The sequence below is a fragment of the Grus americana genome, chromosome 15, assembly GCF_028858705.1.
Source record: "Grus americana isolate bGruAme1 chromosome 15, bGruAme1.mat, whole genome shotgun sequence".
NCBI lineage: Eukaryota > Metazoa > Chordata > Aves > Gruiformes > Gruidae > Grus > Grus americana.
In genome coordinates this window covers 11817009-11836978 of record NC_072866.1, presented here as the reverse complement: position 1 = coordinate 11836978, position 19970 = coordinate 11817009, and the positions used below count along the sequence as shown (strand labels likewise).

At 45.2% G+C, this 19970-nt stretch overlaps 1 protein-coding gene across 3 annotated transcripts in view; it reads left to right on the top strand.

The window, feature by feature from the left end:
• The first annotated feature begins 8274 nt into the window (after positions 1–8274).
• The window catches only part of FOXK1 (forkhead box K1), a 56694-nt gene continuing 44998 nt past the window's right edge, over positions 8275–19970 (top strand). The window contains exon 1 of one of the 3 annotated variants that reach the window (XM_054842655.1): positions 8275–8736. In XM_054842655.1, coding sequence (XP_054698630.1) covers positions 8351–8736 — 386 coding nt within the window. In that variant the 5' untranslated portion in view covers positions 8275–8350. The remainder of the gene's footprint in view (positions 8737–19970) is intronic. The other 2 variants (XM_054842653.1, XM_054842654.1) reach the window with 2 other exon arrangements.

Below are 19970 nucleotides of genomic sequence, written 5' to 3'. Positions count from 1 at the left end.
GGATGGGAACGGGTCTGCTGGTGGAGCGGGGGGCAGGTGGAAGGAGGCTGGTGGGAGGTGACAACCACCAAATGACTTTCCACTCTGAGCCATATGGAAAATAAAGGTACCAAAATGCATAAATCTCTTTCAAATCACACTCCCTTGGTTTCTCCCTCTCTAGCCCCAAACATATAGCCCAGGCATAAACAAGACCTTGGGGTCAGAGTCAATGTTTCCGAAGGATACAGAGTGCCTATTTTCATCTTTTACTTTGGCTAATGCAAACTTTGTCCAAGACCCAAACTTTCTCCAAGTTACTTTTAATGGTTAAGGTTTTTAAATCCTACCTTTAAAAAGAAAAATAACACCCTTAATTTCATCAAAGATTACTCCATAACAGTAATCTCTTGCTAACATAAACTGAATTCAATTCAACCATTAAACTCTTACATTATTATTATTTTGTTGATGAAGAATGACCTTCAGTCAAATTTAGCAACTGTTTCATTTCTGTAAAACATGTATGTATAAAAAAAAATTAATAGGCATGTTTTCACGCTTTCTTATTTCTCTTTCCCTCTTTTCGGAGGGTTTTTATTTTTTTCAATGTGCAGGGTGCACTGGTTTTCCTCTAAGCAGGTAAACACATCCTCTCCTGCCTGTAAAGCGAGCACATTAGCATGAGGGAACTGGTAAGTGAAAATTACTCTAAACAAGAGAGAGACCCATTTCATTGATTTTTTCACTGGCCAAGCTGAAGGACAAGTAAATTGGATTTTTAAAATCCTTTCACTTTTAATACCGTATGGTATTACTAGTAATGTAAGTAAGTAAAACTGTTTATAGCAGATGTTTTTCTAAAGTTGACAGTGTGCCTTTAAAGTGACGCGTGATGATTGTGAATCTGGAGTTTTCCAGCACCTGGAGCAAATGCCCTTGTCACACTAACATCTCTAATGCAACCAGCTGGAAAGGGGAGCTCAGAAAGGGAAAAGGAGAGAGTTTCACACTTAAACCAGGATTTTACTGGGAACCAGCATTAGTGCTGAAAATATAATCCAAGGTTAGTTTTGCTCCGTGCTATAGAGGTGTCTGCAAAACAGCAGGACATTTGCAGGAGGGTCCATCCCCCAGCATCTGCTCCCTGCTGAGATGGTCCAGCAATCCCAAAGGATGCTCAGGACTGAAAGCAAATATGGTTTACAAGTACTTTTGCGAGGCCCTACTGTAGACAGCCAAACCCCAGAACAGGTCACAGAAACTTCAAATTTCCTCTGCTGGGATGCTATGCGGCAGCTGAAGTCCGGGGCTGTTCCCACGTGGGTCCCTGGACACCTCGGTTGGACCCGTGTCGGGGCACTGTACTCTTCACCTCTGCCCTTGGTCCCCTGCCCCTTGTTTGAGAAAAGCCACATGAAGACCAGCCACCACATCCTTCCTCTGGGTCCAACCCAGCCAGGAGGGCATTCAGGGTGTTCGTGCATCCCTGGGATGCTCCAAGCCAGGAGACCTGAGCAGGGCGCAAAAGGCTGAACCCCGACCTTTTCCTTTTCCCTTTTTCCTGGCGTGGCTTGGCCCAGTGGGGCTTTTTTTCCCTTTCGGAAGGAAAGCTTTTGGTATCCAGCACGTTTATAGATGATAGCTGGTTAAAAGAGCAAAGGAGGTTGTTCATTTCTGGAGGGGGAAATTGTTAAAGCAGCACTTGAGTGCAGCCATCCCCGATGCCCGGGATAACGCGGGGTCCAGGCTGCTGGGTCAGATATTCATGACGTAGAGGTGACGTAGCAAGGAGGCTGTTTACACAGATAACCCGCCGCGGGTTATGGCTCTGATTCCAGTTTGCACCGACCTTCCCTCTGTGGCTTCTGCCTGTGAAAATATAGGAAGGAAGTCGGGATCAAGTGTGACCACTTGGTGGTTTTGGCAGCACGTTACCCTGGCTGTGTATCAGGATAGGTATATCATCATAGGCGCGAATCATGCCATCAGGTTTGGGACAGTAAACAAGCAGGTCCTGTGGTTTTTGTTTAAATGTTTTGTAATAAAACAGGGTAAATTCTGTAGCTTTACTAGCTCCTCTAGCTTCTCAGGCAGGTTGTAAAGCAAGATATTTAAGATGAGCTGCTTCCAACCCTCCAGAAAATGCATGGAGCTTGTTTTCAGCAGCAACAGGCAGTATATGCTACAGTTGCTCATAAAAGTCCAAAACCATATTCCTTTTGGGCTGAAATGCTTTGTGTTTGATATCAGATTTGGTTCAGTTGGTTTTAGCTGTTGAAAAGTATGTGGGGTATTTTTTTTCTCTCTGTTCGCATCGATGGAAAGTGAGAAAATGAGATCATTCAAAAATGACTAAAGCAAATAATTCAGACCTGGCTTGTATTATGTATTTCACTGAGGTCTAAGTTTCAAGCCAAATTGAAAGAAAGTTAGCTGAGTGAGTTTAAAGCTCAAAGAGCACACGCCAGTGTAAATTTTATGAATTATTTTAACTGCAACCCATGAAATGATATTGCTTTTGTAAAATTATCTCGACAACAAATGGTCTTGTTCAAGGCTTTCCAAAATGGGCTATCATACATCAGACAGTCTCTGGCATGGATTCTAGAAAAGCGACAGCATTTCTGCATGGGGAATGAGCAGATCATATAATATCTTAGGGAATGGCAGAGTCTGGGCATCAGATGTTCCTAGGTCTTTATTGTATTTCAGAGAACTTCCTGTGAAAATATATTCTTGGTAAGTGTGATTTGAAAAAAATCCCTGTGAAACCTAAACAAACTGTGATAGAAACATTTCCAGCATACTGGAGTTTACAGTAAACAGGATCACAGCTGATTTAAAAATGAAAAAAATCATTACTATAGAAAGAACAATCTCTCCAGGCTGTGCCGCTCTTGGGAGGGAGCTAACAGATGCAGCATCTCATTTAGCCCCGTTTCGCTAGGCACGGAGGCTGCTGCTCAGCACCCAGCATGAAGCACACAGCACCTTGCAGGAGGCAGCCCTGACCGAGCGGGGTTTAAGTGATGCTCGCCTTGCACTAGGTCCCACTGTCTGCATGCCTTTTTCTCTCTCTTCAGCATAGCAGCCTATCGGCATCAGGAAAAAAAAGGTGGGTTTGCATCCTTTGTGAGCTTTTGGGTGCTCCCACCGCATATCTGATTCACTGGTGTTGTTTTCTTCAACCTTCTGCTGATCAAAAGCTGTGCGGGAAAAGAAAGAATTCCTCTATCGATGTATCACCTCCTCCACAGGCAAACCCTTTCTTATCAGGCCATCTGGATTAAAACCTGGCTCAGAGCCACTGTGAGAGATTTATAAAGCTGTTCTGACTGAGGAGGGGTATTTATGGGTGCCCCAGATGGGACTAGGGCTCCACTGTGCTCCTCAGACCCTCGGTGGCAGGTCGCACCCTCAGTGTCACTGTCAGCCTCGCAGGCATCCTCCTGGGCAGAGATCCGTGCCACGGGTGCAGCCTCTGCGGCAGGCAGGTTTATACGGGCTGCCCCAGGCCAGGGCCGAGGGACGTCACTGGAAAGAGGTAAGGTTTGGGGTTAAAAGCACAGAAAACAGGTAGAAATCCCATGGGAGGTTAGGTTAGACACTGTGAGTGTGTGCGCATTTGTGAGACAGATACTGTCATGCACCTGAATATGTTTCAAAACAATGGATTTTATTTAACTTCTTGCAGCCTACTTGGTTAAGAAGAAAATCCTATCAGATGCATATAATGCAAACCGCTTTTTGCTCCCGTGTCACAGCACTGCGATTTCCCAGAGACAGAAAGCAGAATTAAAACTCACCCAGCTGGAGAAAGAAGTGAGGTTGCTCCCGAGCACAGGTGCATTGGGGAAAGTAGCGCCACAGATACAGAGCACGTTGTTCATCACTTACATTGCTTCAAATCAGTGTGGACAAAAACCACAACAGCATTTAAAACCTACTTGATGGCTGAGGGAAGGGAAAGGGAAAAGGGTTGCAGAGAGCAGGGCAGGAATTTGAGGGAACACTGCCCTCCTCTTTTGTATTTTATCTAAGTATTTGCGTGATGCAGGTCCTGAAGTCTCTGCTCACTTGCCAATGATGCACACTTCACGTCAGTGGAAGCCCTATCACCCTTAACCCCATCAGATTGGCATGGAGCTCAGGAGAAACGCAATGCTGGACTGGGCTAGCATGGAGACAGCAGTCGCTTTTCCCTAGAATAATTGCTTTCCTTTGCTCTTCTGCTCCTCCTTCCCCAGGTCAGGGCTGTGTGCATTAGGCTAGCTTTCATCATGAGCATCAATATGTTGTCTCGCTGCTGGGTAAATACATCAAGCGGCTCACGCCTAGCGTGCAGCTCACATTGTTTCTTTCTGTCAAAGCTGCTTTTCGATTATTCTTTGGTCTGGGGGTAGAACAGATGTCCTGCGGTGTTGAAGCTGGGCAGCTTCTTTGCTGAATTGGGGTTTGATAAATATGTATTGAGTCTCATGCATCAGAATAGCAAGCAACAGCCATGTGAAGTGCTATAGAAATGCAACATCTCACTTACAGAAACTAAGTGTTTTTAAGCAGACGCCAGTCAGCAGATAAATGCAGAAATGTACCTTTTTATCACTGTTTTTGCAAGATTTGTGTTTGCCCGATGCAGTGGTATCTGGGTGACCATAACAACCCCTTACATTCATCTGCCCACAACTGATAGCGCAAAACGGATTCCTGCCATATATTGCCGTATTGAGACAGTCAGCGATGACACACTGCCAAACAAATATTTGACAAAGGACAGTCGGGTTTTGCACTGCTGTCTGAGTAACGCCGACTCCATCCCAGTCACTTTCTGCTTTTGCTGTGCCCTTCCCAGCTGCTTTGTTTGAACGTTGAATTTCTCCTGCCTGTTCACGTTGCTCTATTGCGCAGACGTGGCAGAGCAGGGCAGCATCTCGAAATAGCTCAAGGTGTCTCTACGAAGTGCCAGGAGGGATGATTTCTTCATGTGCACAGGCAGTCATGCTTGTACAGGGTCTCGGCATCGTACCACGCTAGCGCCCGAGCATGGTCTCAGCTGGAACAAGCCCACAGCTGGCCAGTTCAGATGGCCAGGGGTGGCCAAGGTGCTGTTCCCACATCTGAGTGTTGCACCAGTGCCTGGGCACATGGCAGGGGTGGCACAAGGACCGTGCTGGCCCCTCGTGCTGGCCCCAGCTCCTGCCGGGCTGGTCCCCACCTCGGCTCCCCGCAGCTCGTGATACCTGGCTGGCAGCTCCTCGCCAGCTGAATATTTTGCTGGGCAACTTGTAGAGTCAGGAAGTTTGGCCACACCTGCAGACATACCCATCTAAAACCTTGATGAGGAAAATGGACCACTTTAAAGTCAATCCAGCCATACGGGATGAGATTAATTTAATTCAAACAATTTTGAGTGCATTTACATTAGGCATTTACACTGGGGCAGCTGGCTTGACTTTAAGCAGGATTAGTTGACTGGAGGAGCGCAAAGCGTTTCCTTGTCTGAAGGGCCCTCGGTTTGATGCTGTTGCGGGGTGGATTACAGCCGAGCAGAGTGCTGGAAGCTGCCGCACAGAGCGCTCTGTTCCTCGCAGCACAAGGAGCTTAGGGAACGGATGCCGCAGGCGGACGGGCTGGTGAGACATGAAGCTAAGCACAACCCATCAGGCAGCTCAGAGGAATCCTGTTTCTGTACACCACTTGATCGCATTTTGCATGAAGCTGGGATTTATCTCAGTGGCGGTGCTGGCTTAAGCAGATTCCACTTGGAAGAAATTTCTAGGCAGAAAGAAAAAGACTTGTTAGAAGAAGAATCTCACCGATTTGTGCAGCAGGAGCATCCCAGGGGCTGCAGAGTGACCGTGACACGTGCGGACATGCCCATTGGCATCCCCAGCTCCGCGGTCTTGGAGCAGTGAGGCTGCGCTGGGTCCGCCCCAAGCACTCAGGAAGCCTCTGAGCAGCGCGAGGATCTTCGCAGCCGGCCCCACGTGCCAGCCCTCGGGTTATTCCCCGACTGGAGCTGCAGAAATCCGTAGCCTGTATCCACTGTGGGAGAAGTAATGGGGCCCAGCCCTGGCAGCAACACGCCTCTTGGCCCCACATCAGACGGGTCCACAGGGCTGCCTGCAACTCCTGCACTGAGAACCACCGCCCCGCTCCTGCCCACGCCGGGGTTGGCTCCTGCCTTGTCAGCCGGCCTGCCCGCAACGTGTTTTCCCGTGCAGCTGTGGAAACATTTACTGACAATGTCTGGTAATGGCCTCATCCTACTTCTGATCCTTTCTGGGCCCTTCTGGACAAATGACATGATTTTGGGTTTTAGAAAAGCTTTGGACATGAACTGAAATCTCTCTGGAGCTGCTTTCTAGGGGTTTTTTTGACACGTCAAACACTGCTCTGATACGAAGTCTCACCTCACCTGCCCCCACACACCTGCCTACCAGCTTGGGTCGGTTTTTAAGCACACTTAAGAGCATTCTCATCCTGGTGTGAACGGGCATGAGCTAGCCCTCCCATCAGGCAGCGTGCAACTCTGGCTCTCACCTACCAGATGCCCACGTTTTACTTTCTGGGCACGAGCATTTGCTGATGCTGAGCAACTTGGAGCAGGAGAGGAGCTCAGGCAGACGTGTGTGAGCGGAGCAGCTCCCTGCCGGGGCCCAGGTTATGCCGCTGCTGTGTGCCGTGACCCCACTCATTTGTTCCTCACCGTCTGGGAGCACTATTTCAGCTGTAATTTAATTTCAGGCCTCCAGGATGGCCACTTCTTGCGACCACCTCCCTTCTCCCCATCCATCCGGGGATGCCTTTCCTCCCTTGCCTGTACCGGGCACTGCAACCTTTTGCTGTGCCCGGCTCGGCTGAGTCTCGCTAGAGAGCAGACACTGCTGCGTAGGAAGTGGTATTGGTGTTTTGTTAGACGGTAGTTTTCTTTCTTCCTCTCGGTTGGTATCGAACTGTAGTGGCAAAGAGCACTCTTAGTGAAGATGATGTCTCGGGTGAGATGTCTAACTCAGGTCCCGACTGCTCAGCAGTCATTAAACATCTCAGGGAAGATGTTCCAGGAACAGGGATGTTAACCTTGTGGTCCTGGACCAATTCCAGTTCGTTTAATTACAGTCTTCATAGCTGAAATTTGCTCTGCACTTTTGACCGGTTATGGGATTTTTTTTCCCGATCTCCTCTAAGCTGTTGAGCAGCCTTGCTACGAGCTGCCGCATTCCCCACACGAGTCGAAGCAATAAGCAATTACAGCTGCTCCCTCTCCCAAGGTTCTCAAATTCATTGTATTTTCTGGTTACTTAACAATTCAGGATTCTGCAAAGTATCACCAGCTCGCCTATACAGAAAACTTTTACCTGTTTAATCTGGGTAATCTAACTAGTACAGACATATACACAATCCACATACGTGCTATTGTTGCAAAGTACATGACCTTTATCATTCATATAAGTAACAGAATATATAATAACTCTTGTGAAAAAATATAAAAATTTGAAGTAAGAAATAATGTAATGCAAGCTAAACAACCTACACGCACTCCCTTATAATGAAAAAGTATAGGAGTATAAAGCTATATGAGTATAAAACCACTGTATGAGTATATATGTATGAGTGTGTGTGTGTATATATATATATATATAAAAAAAAAACCCCTCTATGATTATAAAAGTGTGTTAAGGCGTTTTAAACTCACACCTTGTGTATCTGGGATGAATTTCCCCCTTCAGCAAGCCTTTGCAAGCAGTCCAGGGATATTAAAATCATGTTGCGACTAAATCCCTGTGTAACACTGCGGTGGGGCTTTGGTGTAATGACACGAAGAGCAAAGGGAACGAGCCTCCCCCGGTGCGATTCGGTTTGGAAACACAGGAGCCCTGTGCCCCAAGGTGGGTCATGGCCTGGCGCCCAGCTGTGGGGTGGATGCGCCCCTGCCCCACAGAAAGCCCCGAGCGGGGACGGCTTTGGGGTGGGGGCACGTCTCCAGCGCAGGGCGGTGGTTTCTGAGGCGATTCAACTCACGGGCCCGGCAGAAAGCGATTTTTCTGCCCGGTGCAGGGCCGAGGTGGCGGGAGCCCCCTCAGACGGGGTGGGGTCGCTCCCTCAGCACCTGCCCGAGGAACGGGGCCGAGGCCCGGCGCAGCGGCCCGCCCGGACCTGCAGGCGGCGCCGCGCCCCCGCCGAGCCCGGCGCTGCCAGCCCCCGCCCCGCCTCATAAATCGCGGCGAGGCGGCCGGGCCCGGCGGTGCTGCCGGGGAAGCAGGGGAAGGCGGCGGCGGGCTATGCTCCCGCTCCGCCCCGCCCCGCTCCCCCCCACCCCGGCTCCGCCCCGGAGGCCGGCACGCTGGCTCGCTCCCTGCCTGGGAACATGGCCGAAGTCGGGGAGGACAGCAGCGGGGCGCGGGCTCTGCTGGCGCTGCGCTCGGCGCCCTGCAGCCCCGCCGCGGCGCCCCCTCCCGGGCCGCCGCCCCCGGCCGCGCCGCCCGCCGCCGCCTCCGCCGGCCCGGTGCTGGCGCGGCTGCAGGGCCGCGAGTTCGAGTTCCTCATGCGGCAGCCGGCCGTCACCATAGGCCGCAACTCCTCGCAGGGCTCGGTGGATGTCAACATGGGGCACTCCAGCTTCATCTCCCGGCGGCACCTGCAGCTCAGCTTCCAGGAGCCGCACTTCTACCTGCGCTGCCTCGGCAAGAACGGCGTCTTCGTGGACGGCGCCTTCCAGCGCCGCGGCGGCCCGGCCCTACAGCTCCCGCCGCAGTGAGTGCCGCCGACGCGGGCCGGGGGCGCGGGGGCGGCGGCCCTGCAGGGAGGCGGCGGGGGCCTGCGGGGCAGGGCCCGCTCCGGAGGGAGAGGGAGAGCCCGCGGCCTGCGGGGAGGGACCCGGGGAAGGGCCTGAGAGGGCGGAGAAGGGACCCCTCCGCCCCGGGGAGGGGGCGTGGGTCTGGGTGGAGAGGGGCTGAGAGGACGGAGAGGGGCCTCGGAGGAGCAGGGGGACGGTGAGGGGTCCCTTGGCCCTGCCGAGGAGGCGGTGAGGTGCCTCCACCCCATGGAGGGGACGTGGGTCTGCCAAGAAGAGGGACTGAGATGATGGTGAGAAGCCACCTCTGATGAAGGGGATAGTGAGCGATAACCCCCCCAGAAGGCCAGAGGGGATGGTGAGGGACTACTGCTGAAGAAGGTGGCTTTGAGGCCCTCCCCAGACCATAAAGAGCCTGAGTGGACAGTGAGGGGCTGCTCACTTGAAGTTGGTTGTGGTGGGTGAGGGACCCTCTGTGCAGCAACAGACAGACCCTTGCCTGAGGTGGCAGTGAGGGATGTCCTCCTGGTGACCAACATCAACAAGGGATGTCCTCATCTTCCTGGCCTTGCTGCTCTCTGTGACTGAGAAGGGGAATTATGATTGTCAGTGCTGGGGCAGCTCTCCCTGAGGGAACCGTGTCCGCAAAAGAAGTGCGATCCCCTCACCACAGGGCGCTCCTCCTGCGGGCTGTCCCCCATGGTCATCGTTCTCCATACCTGCCTGCTGACAGGCTCATGCTCAACTGGTGGCCCTTAAGAGGGTTCCAAAAGATAACTGAGAGAAGGGCTCTTGTTAGTGGACTAAAGCTTGCTACACCCGGGCTTTGTCTTTCCTGGAAAAGATTTAGTGGAAAAAAAAAGTTGGAAAAACACTTTGGCAGAGTGCTTATTTTAGGGTTGGCAAGTTGGGTGTTGTTCCTGCTATCTCTCTGGGGCAACAGAAAAAAGAGGGAGTCAGGCCAGGCCAGGGGTGACATTGCTCACTAGGACCCCTGGAGAGCAGACACCCAAGGTGTCTTTGCTTCATTGAGGAAGGGGAGAGGGCTGCAGGACTTTCTGTGCTAGCAGGGAGGTGGTTGTCTGTGCTGTGTTTTAGATAAACTCTCTTGCAGAAAGAAGAATGAGGTTGATGTTAATCTATTTCTTCTTCTGAAAGCATTGTTTATGGTTGCTGAGCACTGTCCAACGGACTGTGGTGCTTCACCCCAGGGGCATCAGCATGGTAGTTGTGGATGATGTAATTCCTGTGTGCATCTCTACAGGTTGTACCAGACAGACTGTGTCTAATGCCATCTCTGAGTGAAAACACACTGTAAAGGCAGGAGATTGGGGTTTTATGATGTTCCACTAGGCTTTTTGTTGTTTGTATAAAACATCTGTTTTCATCTGGCAGCTTTTGGCTTTGGTACTGTTTACGTCCAGCACCAGGGTCCTGGAGTTATCCCCCTCTCACCAGCCTGTTGCTCAGGGGACGGTTTTTTTAATTACTCATTTCCTCTGCAGGCTGCTTCATTTTGTACTTAGTAATTTAGTTATAACTCCCTAGCTGCTAGCTCTCTGAGGTGTTTTGGTTTGTAATGTGTTTCATTTTCTAAGAAAGATGTCCTTTAGTGTCTGTTTAATTAATCTTGCTTTGTAAAACAAGACCACCCGAAGCTCAGGACATTTCTGTTGTCACTCCCTCTGGCTCTGGGTTTATCTGTGTGAGCTCTCTCCTCCCTGCCATTCCGTTTCTTCAGCTGGTTAATCATAAGCATTGTGCTTGAAAACTCTCTCAAGCAGCGACTTGGTTGCTTATTTCTCTCCCCTTCCATTTGTTTGTGACTCCTGGAGTGGGAATGGCAATTTTCCTGCCTCATCACTTTAAAGGGAGGAGTTTAATGTACAGTTATGAACTCTGCACAATAAGGCATCCTCTTTGCTTGGCTGCTGTTTGAGCTGCATAAATAAACTTGATGCTCCTCCCTTTCTGACTTCTAGAGTAGGAAAATGTTTTGCATCAATCTAGAGGAATTTGCCCCCTTGCTTCTAACAGGTAAACAACTCCTTGCCTTCTGCTGGCCAGTCAAGGGTTTGTAATGCAGACCAGGAAAAAAAAAATTGTGTTGAAGCTTGGTATATACAGTCTCGACTGAGGCTTTAAACTGTTCTTCTGTCCACTTTTATCTCCACTCTTGAAAAATAACCCCCCCACATGCACACTCATACCCACACAAATCCCTACCCTCGGTGAGCAATACAAAGCACTGGTTGCTGCCATTTCTTTTCTGCAGAGAAGCCTGTGTGCTTATTGGTAGCCAGCTAATATTGTCAAAAGTATGACAAAGTGAAGATAGGTCTTAGTACACAGACTTTACAGTACAAACTATAATTTTTTCTGAGTATTATTTTACAGTAACACTACTGGCCTGTTTGATACAGCCACGCTGTCTCCATGTCCCAGCAGGATGTATGGTTTAGGTTAAATTTCAGGAATTAATGGACATTCCATTCAACAATTTAGATGGGAGTTTCTTGTGATGTGGGGAGCTCTTGCTAGTAGTCTTCTAAGAACCAGTTGTTTGAATAGTTGTCCTCTTTTTTTTTTTTCCCCACCTGTAAAGGACAGCAAACATCTGCAAAGTCCTGTTTCTATTGGACCAGTGCAGTCACTGCTCCTGTTACATTAGAAGCAAAGGAGATGTTTGTGCATCATGAGATCATGAATGGAAGCAGAGGATTCCAGGAAAAAAAGTGTCTTTCAGATGCAATTCATACTATTTGTTTAAAAAAAAAAAAAAATCCTGGACTCATAGATTCTATTTCTGAGGTTTCTTCTCACTTCACTTTTTCTGTATAAAACTTCTCTGTAATAAGCCCTCATCTAAGTTTAGAAGTAATTGTTCCTAAAACTTACAGAAGACTGTTGGGAGGATTGGGGAAGGGAGGGAAGAGAAAGAGTTTGAGACCTTTCTTGAAGACTGTACATACCTCCTAGCACAATAGAGCCGTTCAAAATCAAGGGCCTTCAAAAAGTTTCGTATCACTTCCTCCATCGACATCATGTGTATGTATAATCTGCTGTAATCAGAATTTTACTGCTAGGCAGGAGTATCATATTTCACAGCTGTGTTGTTATGGAAGATTATATTTCACAGATATGATGACATAACTATGAAGTATAATTAAACAATGATGACCAACAAGGAGGGCATTTCCTAGAGGTTAATGACAGTTAGAAACAAAGTAGGTGGAAGAGTGGAGGGCCTGCAGTACAGCTGAAGACCCCTTAATCTATTTAATTAATGTGAGTGCCACACTACAGCAAGCATTGCAAATATAAATCAAGATGAAATTATGGAAGTACTTACATCAAAAATAAGTGCTTTAAATCAAATTAAGGATTGCTGGGAACTTTTTTTAGCTGTGCCTGTGGAAGCTGGAAATCTGTGGATAAATATCTGGGTATTTTTCTATAAAAAAAAGAAGCTAAAGACTATCAGTAGGATAGGAACTAGATTTTTTTAAACTAGCAATACAAGCAAAAACGTAAGATACAGCAGGAACCATTAGCTGGAGCACATTTTTGTCCTAAAGGCAGTACTTTTTTTCAAATTTACAGTGTAATCAGGTGTTTACAGGATCAGGTTAATGCTGAATTATTAACTTTTTCTTTGTTATCTTCAAAATGGACGCAATTTTTAAAAGAAGTGACAATAACAAGTTAGAGACTTCCAGTAACTAAAATAAGCATTTCCATATACCTACCCTCTAATCCCCCCCAGAACCGAAGGAACTGAAACAGAAGTTGAAAGTTAAGCTTGCTAACCTGAATTCTAAGCAGCTATGGGTCAGGTTTTTAAATGCTCCTAAGTACAAAAGTTCTATTGACTAAAAACTGCAAATGTTGATTGAGCGTAGCCTGATAACACACTTGAGCTTTCTGAACTGGGAGCTTAATAGATTGGAAAATGGTGCTTGTCTGTGAATATTTCATGGAATATTTGCTTATTGCTTCTGTGTGTCTCTTGTATTTTTGTAGTAGTGCTATTAATGGAGCCTGACGTTCGTGTTCTTCAGTGGATACTTTCAGTATGAGATTTGTAAGCATAAAAATAGGTTTTTAAACCTTTAGTTCTTTTAGTATTTAGGACATAGAAGAAACAAATGGAAGAGTTTTTTAGTTTGAGCATAAAATGCAAGGGAAGTAAATATATGGATGTATGAAATTATAAACATGGAGTTAAAAAAAAGTATATAAGCCCCATTGTAAATTGGAAACTTACTGTGCATGTGAAGTTTTATTAAGAGCATGCTGATATATTTATAATGGGTTTTTCTTAGGTACTTAATAAACTTGACAAAAATAAATAGTCCAATACTCTGAGCACATATCAAGGTGCTGATCCTGCAAAATTTTATGCGTGCATTAATCTTTCTGTATTGTGAATACACAAGTTCACTTCAGCGTTTGGGTAGTGGGGGTGTCTCTGCAATGGGGGTTTAGTAACCAAGCAGAAAATTGAGAGCTAGATCCAACAGTCTTTTCATTTCCCTTTCTAAGGGAGATTGTACAGTCTGTTAGCCAGTGACTCAAAGCACTAATTAAAATTAAAAAAGGACATAATCTAGAAAACCGATGTATGCAACGTATCGCAGTGTTTTGATGACCTCAGTAACCACTTGGCCTCCATTCTTGTGGTTAGACTGATGCCATCATGGTGTGTATGAGTGTGGGTATCCTTACATGTCGGAGGGAACTGCAAGCCGTACGTACACATACTGAGGAAATGCTTTGACCACATAACCATGACTACAGAACTAGTTGTTTCTGAAATGCTGCGTATGTATGTTGATTCGAATAACTCCTCATGTAGTTTTACTTCTTAAATATTGCGTAATCTGCATTTGCAGCTTTTTTTGTTCTTTGTTTGAAATGCTTTGTTTGCTTTGCTACAACTTGTGGATGGTGGTTTTAGTCTCACTAGAAACTCTTTAAAGATTTGCTGTCTTAGTGCTTCGTCTTACATTTTTTCATGCTCTTGTTTGATTTCAAAGACTGTCTTCGAGAACAGGTTTTTTGTTGCACAGCGAGATGGTGATAAAGGATTACTTGATTTTAATTATAGAATTTATGTCAAGTAATAATTTTTGGCTAAGCAGCTCAATTTGTCGTGGGTTATATTAAATGTTTAAGGAAAGTTTCTCTAATTATGTGAAACTACTGCTTCATTTGTTGACTCAAAAATAGCTGTGCTGTAAGTTAGGTTGTAAGTATAAACGAACGCTATGTAAAACTCAGTGTATGTTCTCTTATGTATTCTTTTAAACAAAGCTTGGTTCAGTTTGGCTGATGTGTTGATTATGAAAAGATTAATCTAACCAGAACATGCCACACTTGTCTTGTACATTCTTGTGCAGAGTCCCAGCTATAAAGGCGTTGTGCTGGTGTAACTTTGTGTTAACGAACTCCCAATCATGACATGTATGCTTAGCTGACTGTGGGATTCTTCCAGCTAGTACTGTTGTGTTTTTATATAAATCTAGTGGATGAATGAGTGTGAGAGGTTTTGCTTTTACAAAAACAGGAATAAAAATGATGAAATCTGTAATAATTCATATCTTATTTATTTTGGTGCTAGCTGTATAGCATCCTCACTGCGGAGTGTCTGTTTTGACTTCTGGTAACAAGGCAAAATAATGCTTTTTGCCTTTTTGCCCCCCTCCAGAAAATGGGACATGCAATCTTGCACCGAATAACTGAAAGCGTAAATGACAACCAGATTAATGTGATTGTTTTCTTTGTAAGCAAGCTCTTAGTAACTGTGCTCTGATAGCCATTTGGCATCAGATCTGTTCTGTGGGATGCCAAATTCTCTTGCTCGGTGTTGCAGTTTCCTGGAGGAGTAGATGTGGCAACAGGATGTTGGTAAAGAACAGGAAACTACTTGAATTTGCTACTTATGCCATGCAAATAAAGTTTTATTACTGGCCCATGTGTAGTAATTGGTGTCTGTTACTGACAGAAGCTTTTGCAGCAATTGCAGAGTGTGGAGCTCAGTGAGTGTGTTCAACTGTGTGCTTTGGGGGGATTGTGCTCAATTCTGTGGAGTAGGAAAAGGGACACAGACTGATTAGGTGCTTGTTAAACCACTGTTTAAGATTTGACAACTACCTCCAGCTGGCTTTCTTATTCAGGGTAAATTTCTACCAGCACTCGGCTCCATATCAGTCCTTCTGACATGCTAATTTACCTTGAGCTCCTTCTAGCTCTAGTAAGCATCTGAGCAGGCAGTGTCTGGGTGTTCTGCAGTCAGAGCCAAGGGGCACAGTAACCAGAAATGCTTAACCTTCCTGCTGGTTAGATGTGGATGAGCCAGCTTTCCCTTCCCAATCCAAGTGGAAATGTGGTTTAAAAAAGAAAAATCATGTGCTTTTGAGCTGGTGATGTTAATAAAAAGGGAGAGGAGTTATCTCATTTGCTGTTGGTACAGACTCTTTCCTCTTCTTTTTCTTCATAGCCATCCAGAGCATAGAAGGCTGTCACATGTAGCCATACCTAACACTGGCTTTGCTTTTTGCGTCTTTGATTCAGTCCCCATGTATCTAGCAGTTTCCTGAGATTGCGGACTCATGACTAGGATATCCACTTCAGGATTCCTACTTTAAAGAAAGTATGAAAACTAAATATGCTGCAGAGCTTAGTCCATCATGTACTGGGTGGTTAAGGTCTTTGTCTTACAATTGCTTGTGTCTAGGACAGGCAGCAAATGCCTAAGAAGTCCGCTGAGTTTGTGCGGTGCTTTCTGGCTGGTAAACTTAGGTAGCTGGTTGGTTTATGCATCTGACGTGGGTCCTGATGTACTAGACTGCAAGATTGATACCAAGAAACATAGGGAGCTGGAGGTTTTGCGGTGACGTTTTGAACAAATCTATAAGATGAAAAAGTTGAAGCAGTTTTTTTGTCTCCTGAATGTGGGCTATGAAATGACATCTTAATGTACTTCCAGACTTGGTTAATTGACTAATTGTGTGTACAAATAATGTGTGGTCTTAATGCATTCATGTCAGTCAATAATTCAGTATTAATCACTAGTTTTTTCAAGTATCCGTAAGTCTTCCTATTTGATTTGACTGCAGACTCCTTATAAAAGCAGATTTATGAGATGCTTATAGAGCAGATTAATTTCTCTCTTAAGTAAATGTGAGGGAAAATTTCTATCCAATATTATATTCTTTGCTTTCATAGTGCAGATACAATTTTCCTAATGTCTATTCACTCTTGTCCACAAATGTTTTTTTGCTAGTAATTCACATCTTCAGTTTCTTCAGAACAACTCAATAAAATGCATGTGTGCATTCCTTCTGCGTGGCACTTAATTTTATGAAATAAATATTTTATTGGACAGTAAAACATTTAAGCATCTTAATGGCCTAATTAATACTCTGTATCCACTTCTGTCTTCTGTATTTTGCTCTTCATTATCCTACTGCTCCTTTTTTCATGTCCTCGTGCATTTTTTAGCATAAAAATTTCAAGCAGTCTTGAGAGCACTCTTAGAAGCCTGTTCTTTGAATATGCAGCAACTCTAAGATTTGATTGATAGCCCCTTCCCTCCCTACCTAATCTATTTTTAGTAATTTGAAAGTGAGTTTAATTTCTCGGGTTGTCATTTGTTGTGTATGCATGATTTACTTCAGTGGTTTTCCTCCCTCCTTTAAATGTACCAGATATGTAATTTTCATGTTGTTTGAGGACATCTTGACAGTTTGGGAGAAATAATGTAGAAATTAATTGGGAGCTCTGCCTTAGCTGAGAGAGCAAAGATGGACAGTCTTTGTCTGGTTCTGCTAATATATACTGTGTGATTAGGATAGGAGGGTAAGTGGAAGAAAACTTGAAGCACATTTTTAACACTTACTATCCTGTTTCAAGACTCTTCTGGCATAAGAGACTATTTTCATGTACAAGTACAGTCCATTTCATCTTTTAGAACAGAACGAGGGGACAAAAAAACCTTGCGGAGGTGGTCTATGCGCTGTGGAAAAGGAGGTCCCTCCCCTTCTCTCTGAAATAGAACATTATAGCTGTACCCCTTTTTTCTGCTTCATGCCACTTTAATGCCTTGGGAAGTCTTCCCACACAAACTGTTTTTAATCTTCTGTCTCCCTTAAGGCCACGTATGGAAGCCACCAACATTTTGACTAAGCAGGACTGGACTCCCTGCAGAGCCAGTTTGTGCACTTGCTAAAGGAATTGTTCTTGAGCAACTTAAGGCCTTTCCTCTCTCGAGGGCATAAGAACCATGGACTCTTAAACACTCAAAATCCTGATTGTGTGGGAGGGGAAAAGGATGAGGCACTGAAAGCAAGTTTTGTTTCCACCTGGTGGGTAGACCAAAAATGTTTTTGCTTTTCATATTCAGTGTGAGGTGTAGCCCAAACTAGTAAGGGTAGTGTCTTGTGTGGGAGATGTGCCAACTGTTATTTATTTATTGATCTTTTTCTTTTTTTAATTGTTTCATAGCTTGTGTAAGGTGGTGTACCTTGGCTTGGCTGCCAGCCCACCATGCGTGTTGACTGTCAATAAGCCTGGCAATTGGGTGGCTTTGCCTCCTTCTGTCTTGTCCATTCAGCTGTATGATTACTATCTCTTCTTATACCATGTCTCCCTCAGACACTGTCTAATGAAACAAGTCATAACGAAACTGTTTTAGCACTGTGAAGATCTGTAAAGGAAGTCAGAGGCTGGCGCATGCTTTGCTGCTAATGTCTGTCTTTATGGAATATTAAGGAAAGCACTGAAGTTTTCTCCAGGCATAGGAGTTCTTAGGAGAAAATTCCTAATGTGTAGTGATTCAATAAAAGTGTTGCTAGCATTTTTTGTGTTTTGTGTAAACAAGGCATATGCAAACCAGCTGTTAGAAATAGGCGCAATCAAGTAGTTTAGACTTGCACATGATCTGTTTACAATTGTCTGTCCCAGATCAGCACTTCACTGCAAACAGAGCCACAGAATGAACTTGGGAAACAAAATTGTTTTGATGGATTCAGAATCTGAGGTCTCTTGGTGACAAGTGGGTGCATCCTCTTCTCAAAGGGGTTCACAGTTTCTTCTCAGTTTCATCCTGCTTTGTGCTCCCCCTGATAGTATTGCAAGTATGAGAATTCTTACTTAAAAGATGTGTAGCAGAGAAGGGCTAGAATCCTGTTGCCCAAAAAGCTGATATTGCAAACTATGAAGTTCGTATGAAGCTTCCCAGTAAGATGCATCTGTTAAATGTTTCCCTAATTCTGTATGCTATACTGAACCAAAGAAAGGGGAACATTAGAATATGCCAGTAATGACAAGTTAAGTCTCTAAAATTTCCCGATTTAAAAGTAATGAAACCATTGTGGCAGCATCTTACATATGTGTTGTTGTTCTGCAAGAGTCACTGTCACTTTAGTTGAACTCCTTTCAACAAAGAAACCCCTCTGCACAGTCATATATGCTGGCAGGATTGAAAATACCTTAATAATCTTGGGATTGGTTTACGTTGTTTGCAATCTTAGTCATGTCCTGCTAGGTGGTCTTTCACAAGCCAGTCCACTACATGCTCTCCTTCTCCTGAATCACAGTAAAATTATTTTCTTTTCCTCTTTAGTAGGAAGGAAGGTTTTTCCTGGGATTCTCTTCCAACCTTTATTTTCAATGTCAGTGTTTTAGAGGCTGCAGGTGGATGTCACTTTATAGAAATTTGTGTGAGATGCTCTGTGTTGCCCCAAACATTTATTTGGCTCAGTCTAGAAGATGTCAGCTTTTAAAACATTTAAATTACCCTCAGAGCTGCTTTTAAAACAGTAATCCTGGCTTCCTCTACTGGGTATTGAATGGATTGTGAAATGTTTTCAGAGGGAATGGAATGGACTTGAGTGAACATTTTGCAAAGTCTGACTCCATATGGATCGTTTTTTATAATGTACATAAATAGTACATTAGCTCTTTCAAATCACTTTCTAAATGAACTGAACCAGCCTCAAAGGAAAATACATCATAGTCATGCTCTGTGTGTTAGAGCCCTCTTAGAGAGTCTGATTGAATTCAAAGGTTAGTAACATCCCACATGCCAGCGTTTTCTGGCATATGTATGTGGGAATTAGGATCTTTTCCTGAGCTTTACTGAGGTTAATTTGTTTTGCACAGCCTTTGCTAATGTGTTTGTAGGTAGTTCCCTAGCTTTGGAAGGGTAAGTCTTGTAGATGGCTTGTGAGACCTTTCAAGGAATTGAGCTGGCTCTTTGAAAGCAAACCCTACAATGATGAATGGCCCATTAGAAGAAAGTTGATGGCATTGCAAATGAGATTTACATGAGAATCAAACTGCTGTAGTGTGTTCAACAAAGATGCTGAAACAAGCACCTCTCTCTGTGATGGTTATTAGATTTTATGAACTGATCTTTTCAAAGGGTTAGTTTCTCCTCTTTCTCCAGGGTATAAAAAATTCTTGAGGATCTGGATACTTGTAGTAATAAAGGAAGAGTCTTCCCAAGAAGATGGGAGGTAGGATGAAAATAGGGGTAGAATTGAAGTTGCATGTTGCCTGTGGCAGCTGTGGCCAGATTTCTGTGGTGAAAGGGGCAGGATCTGCAGCAAGCTGGAAATTCCCCGGCAGTTGAGCAAAGTTTTAAAATGCTTGATACTGAGTTAGGTATGGAAATTAATAACTGGTGCTACTTGTAGAGGCCAACTGTGACACTGCAGTTAGTTCCATGCTGTCACTATGTATTTAATTCTCGGTGTCCTGCTTAATTTCTTATTGAAAACAGAACTCTTTGTAGAAGCTGTTATAGGGAAGTTCCCCAGAGTGTGGGTGCAGGTGGGGCTTTTTTTGGCACTGAGGTAGGTGTTAATTGTGGTTTATGATTGGGGGAGAAACATACTTAGTGAGTGTTTCTGCCAAGATGAGCAAAGAAGGAAAATAGTTACTATTGACCTTTCTCATTTTAACTAAGATCACTGTGAGCAGCAAAGGCTTAGAGAACCTCTCAGAAGGGCTCAAATTTCGCAGAAACAGGGAAGGAGTGAGAGATGCTCACGGTGGCCATGCTTTGCTGAGTCACTTCTTGTGGTCTCTGCTGTGGTAGAATGGAAGCCAGACTTAGGCTCTTATCTTAAGGTTTGTCTTAGAAGGAGGGGAAAAACTCAGTGTGTCATAAATGGGGGCTAGGCAG